At 44.5% G+C, this 9,542-nt stretch overlaps 1 protein-coding gene across 2 annotated transcripts; it reads left to right on the top strand.

Moving 5' to 3' along the window:
* The first annotated feature begins 330 nt into the window (after positions 1 to 330).
* Positions 331 to 6,753, top strand: LOC109917437 (zinc finger protein 436-like). 2 transcript variants are annotated; one of them, XM_048600323.1, is made up of 4 exons: positions 331 to 696; positions 1,555 to 1,661; positions 3,331 to 3,417; positions 5,566 to 6,753. In XM_048600323.1, exon 4 carries the CDS (start codon positions 5,656 to 5,658, stop codon positions 6,616 to 6,618), a length of 963 nt encoding a protein of 320 aa, XP_048456280.1. In that variant the 5' UTR covers positions 331 to 696; positions 1,555 to 1,661; positions 3,331 to 3,417; positions 5,566 to 5,655; the 3' UTR covers positions 6,619 to 6,753. The 2 variants fall into 2 exon arrangements, with proteins under 2 accessions (XP_048456280.1, XP_048456279.1); XM_048600322.1 differs by lacking the exon at positions 3,331 to 3,417 and having other exon boundaries at positions 608 to 696.
* The last annotated feature ends 2,789 nt before the right edge of the window (positions 6,754 to 9,542 follow it).

Here is a 9,542-nt window from a genome sequence, read left to right as displayed (position 1 = left end):
TGCTTGGCCTGCTGTGTTCATCCAGCCCTGCACCTTGTTGGCTCAGAAAGAAGAGGCATTGTTTTGCCTTCTTGACTGTTGCATCTAAGTGGGAAGTCCAAGACAAGTTGTCGGTTATCATCACTCCACCTGATGTTCTTCACTCTCTCAACCTCAGTTCCGTTGATTAGATAGGGGCCTCCTTTCTTTCTGAAGTCAATGATCAGTTCTTTAGTTTGGCTGACGTTGAGAGGGAGGTTGTTTTCATTGCACCACGTCACCAAGTCCTTTATCTCCCTTCTTGTATTTTCACTTGTGGTTGTTAGATATCCATCATACTGCGGTGGTGTCGTCAGCAAACTTGCAGATGCTTGTAATTTGCTCTAACATATCAGCCAAAATTGAAGGGTGTAAATTCTGCTCCTGTATGTTATGGTTTTGTGATACGAACACTCAGCAAAACCGACACATTTCGAATCAGAAAAACCAAAAAAAGGAAGTACTGCACATGCTCGAGGTCACCATGGGCAGCCATGTGATTGATGTCAGCTCTGGCCCAATAGGAGGAAAGGGGGCGGGGCCGGAGGACCAAGTGCAGGCGGCTTGTCCTCCAACCAATCGGAGCGGGTGAGGAGGTGGGACTAGTACAAGCCACGTGATCGTTTTTGACTGCAACCACAGTATCACTGTGATTGAAGCCCTCGGCTCGTACGGAAGGTAAAGAAAGGGAATAAACTGAAAGCGGGAGGGAAGTGGTGTTAGACTAATCTGAAAGATTTCAACAATACTTAGTGCGCATCGAAAAACACAAGTTTTAATATCCCGGTCCCGTTTTAATAGCAAACGCGAAAACCCCTCCGGGCCTCAGGCAGTCATCGGCCTTGGTAACCGCCACCATCTTTACTGCGGGCAGCTGTCCGCTACGCGCGTGCGCCGCCGCCAATACTGCGGACGGCAAACTGCAGCAGAGCGCATGCGTAGCTGTCTGTGTTTTCCGCAGACAGAGATCCAGCCTGTATTTCCTGGGAGAGGCATTTGACGCTGGTGAAGAACTGAAGCAAATAACTGGCTTCAGGCAGTATAATTGCTGCTGTTATACTTCAGATGTTTAATGGAAGCGACATTCTTGTCATTGTAGGAGAACTCCAAGTTACCTATTGCAGCCTTACTTTATGAAGCCTTATTTTAAAGATTTTGATCTATCAAAATATATCCATTTGTCCAGTATTCATACAATTGGGATCATAACACTGAACACTGTTCTGATTCACCCCTGTGCTCCCTGATCAACTCTTTGTCAATAGCTGACTTGCTGTAATAAATGGGTGCATTCTAACTATTTATTATTTTACTGTTAGTTTTGCAGACCTTTGTATAAATTACTTTTCCACTGCTATCCATCCTCTGACCATGTGCTGCTGTCTTACCAGATTCATCTGCGCATATCTCTTTCACAGTCAGGAATTATTTTTCCAGTGGGGGAGTCTATTTCTCACCATCAAGTTCTGTACTGTTTTCAATCCCTGCAATTCATTTTGCATACCTGAAATGTTAACTCTGTTTCTCCTTTCACAGATACCAGCAATTATTGGCAAAGCCCTGTGATCTGTGGAGAAGGTCATGTTTGACCTTTTTGTACTGCTGCAATTTTTTTGGTGAATGTGCTCCCACAATGCAATTAGGTAAGGACTTACAGATCATTCACCCAACGATGCTGAAGAGTTACGATATATGTCTAGACAGTAACTTGTATTTTTGTCATGTTTCTAATTTCACAAAAATATTGTGGAGCCACAGATGGAGATATTAGGTCAAGTGACCAAAAGCATTGCTAAATATCTTAAAGGAGGAAAGTAGACTGCAGAAGCTTTGGAGTCTGAAACTAAATGAGTTGTTGAGACCTCGAAAGTTGTGTGGTGTGGGGAGGTAGGGATGAAGTTAATTGAAGATGAATAAACAGCAGGAATTAAGTCAAGGGTGAGATTTTTAAAATGTTGCTTTTAAATATGAGCCTTTTTAGGTGGGGGAGTACAGGGGTGATGGGTGAACAAGTCTTGGTACAAGTGAGCACTTGGGCAGCAGAGTTTTAGATATTCTTGAGATTACAGGGAGTTTGAATGTGGGAGGCTGGCTGGGAGTGTGTTAGGATACTTAAGTCTAGAGGTAACAAAGAAGTGGACAAGAGTTTTAACAGCAGATTAGCAGAGACTAGGGTGATGTCACTGGGATGCAAATAGGTGTTTTGCTGAGGGACTAGGTTCAGGCTTTCATCTCAACTCACAGCACATTAGTGAGTTCACACCAGAGAGAATCTGTTCACCTGCTCTGTGTGTGGGAACGTATTCACTCGGTCGGCCAGCCTGCTGAGACCCCAACGAGTTCACATGTAACTCTAGTGATTGGATTTCACTGTGAATCAAATTCGGGAGTGAACCTATTTCATCGAGATCTGTTTCTGTTGCTGTTGATAATCTACACAATTTTGTCATGGGATCTGGGTGTCATTGGCTGGCTAGAATTTATTGACGATCTCTAGTTGCCCCTGAGATGGTGGTGGTGAACTACCTACTTGAACTGCTGCTGTCCATGTACTATAGGTAGACTCACTATGCTCTTAGGGAGGGGATTTCAAGATTTTGGCCCAGGAACAGTGAAGGAATAATAGTATATTTCCATGTAAGGATGTTGAGTGGTTTGGAGAGGAACTTACAGGCATTTCCATGTATCTGCTGACCTTGTCCTTCTTGATTGAAGTCATCGTGCATTTGGAAGGTGCTGCCTAAGGATATTTGATGACTTTCTGCGGCGCATCTTGTAGATGTTAGACACTGTTGCCACTGAGTATTGGTAGTGGAGGGACTGGATGCTTGTGGATGTGGTGCCAATCGAGTGAGCTGCTTTGTCCTGGATGGTGTCAAGCTTCTTGAGTGTTGTTGGAGCTGCACCCATCCAGGCAAGTTCAGGGAGTCAGCAGGTGAATTCTTGCTGCAGTATTCCTGGCTCTGACCTGATTTTGTAGCTACTGTATTTCGTCCAGTTGAGTTTATTGTCAGCGGCAATCCCAAGGACATTGATAGTGGTGATTCAGTGATGGTAGCGCACTGAATATCAAGGGCCAGTGGTTAGATTGTCTCCTATGGGAAATAGTCATTGCCTGGCATTTGTGTAGTGTGAATGTTATTTGCAAATTGTCAGCTCAGGTCCAGATATTGTTCACATCTTGTTGCACTTGAAGATGGACATCAGTTTATGAGGAGACTTGAATGGGTGTTGAAAATTGTGCAATCATTGGGGAAACATCCCCACTGCTAACTGTTTGATGGATGGAATGTCTTTGATGTTTGGTCCTAGGACACTATACTAAGGAATGCCTGCAGACATTCCCTGGAGCTGAGATGACTGATCTCCAACAGCAACAACCACCTTCCTATATGCCAGGTATGACTCCAACCAGCGGACAGTTTGCCCTTGATTCCCAATGAGTCTAGATTTTTTTGCGCTCCTTGATGCCACACTCATGCAAATGCAGCCTTTAGTTTATGGGCTGTCACTCTTAATTCACCTCAGGAATTCTGCTGTTTTGTCCATTTTTCAACTGTGGCTGTGATGATGTCAGGAGCTGAGTAGCCCTGTTGGAACCCAAACTTGGCATCACTCTGCAGGTTATTGCTGAGTCGGTGTGGCTTGATAGCACTGTTGATGATGCCTTGCATCAGTTTACTGATGATGGAGAGTAGACTGATGGAGCAGTAATTGGTTGGGTTGGATTTGTCCTGATTTTTCTGTAGAGGCTATTTCTGGACAATTTTCCACACTGTCGAGAAGATGCCCCTGTTGTCACTCTACTGGAACAGTTGACTAGGGGAGTGGCAAGTTCTGGAGCACAGTTCTTCAGTACTATTGCTGGAATGTTGTCAGGGCCCATAGTCTTTTCAGAATTCAGTAATTCTAACTAGGAATTCTAACGCATAGGATGAATTGAATTGAATTGCCTGGAGACTAGCATCTGTGATGTTATGAAAGCCTGGAGGACACTGAGATGGATCATTCATTTGGCACTTCTAGCTGAAGATTGCTGCAATTGTTTCAGCCTTATCACTTGAATTGATGTGTTGGAATCTTCCATAATTGAGGGTGGGGATATTTATGGAGTCTCCTCTTGCAGTGAGTTATTTGCCACCACTCACAGCTGTGCGTGCCAGGATTGCAGAGCTTAGATCTGATCCGTTGATTATGGGATCGCTTACCTGTGTTTATCACTTGCTGCTTCTGCTGTTTGGTATGCAGGTAGTCCTGTTGGTGGCCTCACCAGGTTGACCAACTCCTATTTAGGTATGTCTGTAGCTGCTTCTGGCACACCCTCAGTAGAATCAGCTTTGATCCCCTGGCTTGATGGCCATGGTTGAGTGGGAGGTGTGCTGTGCCGTGTAAATGCAGATTGTCAGGATATTTGGTCGACATGGACCAGTTGGACCAAAGGTTCTGTTTCTGTGCTATACATCTCGATGAATTTATGTCCATCTATTGCTGTGTTTCACCTCTATCCTCCCTGATCATCTCTCTGACATTGTCTAACCTCCTCCGTCTCTAACAATGGGGCTATCTTACTCATGTTTAGTATTTTATTGGTCAGATTTCCACAGCTGCCTGTACTTGCTGATTTACCAGCTTGAACTTCCCACAGGATCCTTTAAAAATCAGGAATTTTTTAGTCCTGTGCCACAGCCCATTTCTCTTCCACTTCTGAAGTTAATGACTATCAATTTCTGCACTTTTTAATATTATCTATAATGTATTCTACACACCATGAAATATATTCCCAGCCCTCTCCTCGTAGACCAACAATTTATGTTTCATTGTAGGAATGTATGCAATTCCCTTTTGAAAGTCTTTTTCCGTCTGTTTCAGCTGGAGTGGAGATGGAGGAGAAGCTGCTGAGGTTAGCCCCAAGGACTGCAATGTCTAGTGTGAAATTGTTAAAGGGAGAGAGATTCTAGGGGAGTTCAGGTTGCTAAATTGACACTGTCCATAAAAAGTAACAGGACATTGTTTCAAGGACAAGTATTGCCGAGGGTGCTATCAGTTTTACTTTGCACACACACATTAGTGACATTCAGATCTAAGAATAATGAGAGGGACTCATTAGTATAGATGACATTTGACCTTCTTGAACTGTTGCTGTATGTGGGTGAAGGTGCTCCCACTATGTTGTTAGGTAAGGAGTTATAGGATTATTACACAGAGCTGATAAAGGCATGGTGATGTCCATTCAAATCACCAACAACAATTTAGCTTCAACACCAGCATTTCTCTCTCTCTCGCTCTCTTTCTCTCTCCCTCTCTCCTCCCCCTCCCCCAACCCTCCTCCCAGAAGGCCAGACCTAACTATTGGTTGGATGGGTGGCAGCTTCCCTTCCCTGATGGACATCAGTAACTTGGTTTGGTTTGTATGACAATCCCACAGCTTATATGTCACTTCTCCTTGTGCTAGCTGCACAAATGACGAGATGCATTCAGCTGTACTTCACAATCTGCTTTGTGTTTTCTGTTGGTTCTCTCTCACTCCATTTTTTTGTTTTCAATCAGTTTTACAGAGTATTCGAAGGAGATGATTTGCAATCACAAAGCTAAAAGAATACATCACATCAGGGATCGATACAACATCCATATCGTTGAATGTTTAATATGGAAAGAAAAAGCACTATTCACAGTGGAGAGAAACCATGGAAATGTGGAGACTGTGAGGAGGGATTCAGATCCCCCTCTGAGTTGGAAACTCATTGGCGCAGGCACACAGGGGAGAGGCCGTTCTCCTGCCCTGAGTGTGGGAAAGGATTTGTTCGCTCATCCAACCTGCTGAGACACCAGCGAGTTCACTCTGGAGAGAGGCCATTCTCCTGCCCTAAGTGTGGGAAAGGATTCATTCACTCAGCCGATATGCTGAGACACCAGCGAATTCACACGGGGGAGAGACCATTCTCCTGCCCCGAGTGTGGAAAGGGATTCACTCGCTCATCAGGGCTGCAACAACACCAACGGATTCACACGGGGGAGAGACCATTCACCTGCTCCAGATGTGAGAAGGGTTTCACTCAGTTTGCTGACTTGCAAAAACACCAGCGAGTTCACACTGAGGAGAGACCTTTTCACTGTCTGGAATGTGGGAAGTGCTTTAAATATTCTGGGGACCTAGTGCGCCATCAACGTATTCACACTGAGGAGAAACCATACCGGTGCTCTTACTGCGGCTCTGCATTCAAACAGTCCGAGCAGCTGACCGTCCACCAGCGAGTGCACACTGGGGAGAGACCATTCAGCTGCCCCGAGTGTGGGAAGGGGTTCACTCAGTCATCTGCACTGCTGACACACCAGCGCATTCACACTGGAGAGAAGCCATTTGCCTGCTCCACTTGTGGGAAGGCATTCACTCAGTCATCCACTCTGAGGTCACACCAGCGAGTTCACACTGGGGAGAGACCATTCAGCTGCCCTGAGTGTGGGAACAGATTCGTTCAGTTATCTGCATTGCTGGCACACCAGCGAGTTCACACTGGGGAGAGGCCGTTCACCTGCTCCCAGTGTGAGAAAGCATTCAAGACTTCATCTACCCTCCTGAAACACCAGCGAGTTCACCAGTAACTGCAGCAATTCAGTTTTGCTGTTTATTTCACCAAGGGTTGAACTATATTGACTGGGTCTGATGTCAATAACCTCCAGCCCAGGTGTTGGTGTTAATACACTGGATAAAGTAAAATAAATCAACCTTTTGTTAAACCAGGGTCGTTTTAAGATCTAATTTGAAATGTTCTCCCAATAAATGCAAGGAGCTGATGGAGATTCTTTGTCACTAAGATTGAGAAAATCCAATCAGCTGCTTCCCTCCCAAACAATTGCCCACTGGGCCAACCTGTTTCTCAGATATTTCCTTGCCTGAGCCCTTTCTTTCTCCATTTCCTCTCGATAGGACAAGAGGAATGTTACTGCACAGAAACAGGCGTGTGTGCTGGCTGAATAAACTAGCAACCCACTCAAAACCCACTCACCAGCACCATCTGTAGCGTTTGTTGGAGTCTGGAGAACACCGGTTCTGGTTATCAGCTTATACAGACAGAAGAGTCAATTCTCGTAACCTCACAAATTACTTTATTAATGTGTTAAGCAAGGCACATGTTGCTTATATATTTTATTACAAGCTAGACCTTACATATTCTCCCACAAACTGAACTAGAACCTATTTCTACACCCACTAGGGTCCTCTGACACTCCCCGAGTAATCACAGAATATGAAAGCTAATACCCAATGAGGATAGCTGCTGCTTATGAGGCCTGATGCTGGACAGATGTTGCACTCGACGTCGTCGTCGTCGTCGTCGTCGTCGTCATCATGATCATGTCCTTGACGTAGGGTCTGCTTCTGCAATGGTCAGTCTCCGGAGTTTTCGCTGACTGCATGCCCTGACAGTCGTCTTTTTATCCTTTGTCTTATCTCTCTCGCGTTGTGCTGTTTCCTTCCCATTGGCTGAGGCTTGTCTGCTTATCGCATGCTTTTACCTTATTGGCCCTGGAACAGAGAATTGGGTATCATTACCTCACTGCTCCTGGTCCAAATAAGGCTTCTGCATTTCCTCATCTTTCTTACTTTTTGCAGAACCTGGTTGGTACCAAGTGGTTCTGATCAGCTCAGGCAAGCACTTGGACTCTGGTCGTTCTCAATTTACAAGTTTTTTTTTCCCTGTGTTTGTCAGTAGTTTTATACTGAGCATTTCCAGCAGCATGTCGGCAGCTGGTACTTCTCTCTCGCTCTCTTTCTCTCTCGCTTTCTCTCTCTCGCTCTCTGTCTCGCGCGCTCTCTCTCGCTCTCTGCCGTTGCATGGCTAACATCCCCCCCCCCCACCAACCGCCCCAAAGATACTTATCTTAGGATCATTCTCTGTCTTCTTCTGTGGACCACTCCTAGGATTGTTAGTGAGTCAGAGTGGGCGTATCACATCTACAGTGTCATACTGCAATGATAGAATGTGTATAAAAACGTACATATGAACAGTGTGTTTCTATGAAGTGCATATAGAAAAGAAGCATATGTGAGAAACGTGTACATAACTTAATTTACACAGTGCTTCCAAAATGTTCCTTCTGTTTTATTACAGCCTCCATTTCCAATCTTTGTATAATTTTGACTTTTAGTCACCTTCTAAGGTGACATACATTGAGTATGACGCTTACTAATGTACATAGAATCACTGCTGTAGCAGCATGCAACAGAATTCTGATCCATCGATGTATTTGAACATTGGTTCCCCAATTCCAGAACCTATCCTTTGCTTTTTCAGCATGAGTTCTAATTGTTTTAGTGTGTTTGGTCTACCGATGAATTACTTCTTTTGCCTCTCCCACTATACATGTCCGATCTGCTATCAGGTGCAGAATGGGTAGTCGTTCAGTAGCAACATACCTCTGTATGTCTTGGTTCGTATCTGTACTTTGGATCATGAGGTTTTCTCTAATCACCACCCTGGTTATTGGCTGAGGCAGCGCTTGTCCACCAATCATCAAACCAGAGGTGATATTGTTGATAGCTACTTTGTCCATCCAAACGGCACTGTCTCCATCCCTTGGTATAATCCATAGCTGCTGTGTCTATGTCATATGTTTGCCCCACAAGGGCATATTGTAAAAAGGACTGGTTATTCACAAGTAGAATAACCAATGTGCAATTTTCACAGGTGCTGAAACCACAATCCGTAAGTCTCTGTCTCGTTATCTCATCAGAACAACAGTGATTCCCCCTTGGTGGCATTTGGACAAATCTACCCCTCTCCGCACCATCCTTTACAATAGCATGAAATGGTGGGTTACTTAAAGATATCCAAGTACCTTCATGGTATTTTCCCACATTATGAACTCTTGTTAAAGGGTAGGTCAGATTATTTCCGTGTCAGGGAGTATGAAACACTGCCCCAACATAATATTTCCCTTTATCATTGTAACATTCTATTAGATAAGGTCAAACTCCTGAGGTGACAGAGAGGCTCCTTTTCTTCAACTCACTTTATTAATTGTTCATCCGACACCCAGTGTGGAATTTGGTGAGCATGCAGCTGTAACAAATTAGTCCCAATCATAATCAACACCCAGCTAGTGTATATGGCACACACCTCCGGCCATATGGGCCTCCTCAGAAGTATTGGGCGTACAATCAACGATTAAATTTGTTGTGTCCTGTAAACGCTTTAGAATGTTAACTGTGTCCAGGGTCATTTCTGAAGCATCCTGACCCATCTGGTTGGTCTGTATCTGGTCTAAGTAACCTTCCCCAGTAATGACCTGCATTTTCTGCTGGAGGGATTGCATCTGACTTTCTAAATCTGCTATGTCCAAGGTGTTGATGGTTGCCACTCCTGATGCATATCCTGCCCCTGCCAACTCCAACAGTCCTCATTTCTTTATATTCTTGTTGGACTTAAGGATCATTCCTGCTCAATTGTTCGTTAAGGAGGTGGATAAATAATTGTTTTGTGGTGGAAGGGCACTATTCTAGAGCGGTCATTTCAGTTAAATTAAAG

Source organism: Rhincodon typus, chromosome 8 (assembly GCF_021869965.1).
Source record: "Rhincodon typus isolate 14 chromosome 8, sRhiTyp1.1, whole genome shotgun sequence".
In the NCBI taxonomy this organism is placed as follows: Eukaryota; Metazoa; Chordata; class Chondrichthyes; order Orectolobiformes; family Rhincodontidae; genus Rhincodon; species Rhincodon typus.
Note: the sequence above shows the minus strand (reverse complement) of the source record. Positions and strands in the feature narration are given on the sequence as shown.

Coding starts and splice junctions, on each gene's coding strand:
- LOC109917437 (XM_048600323.1), top strand. CDS start 5,656: ATGTTTAATATGGAAAGAAAAAGCACTATTCACAGTGGAGAGAAACCA.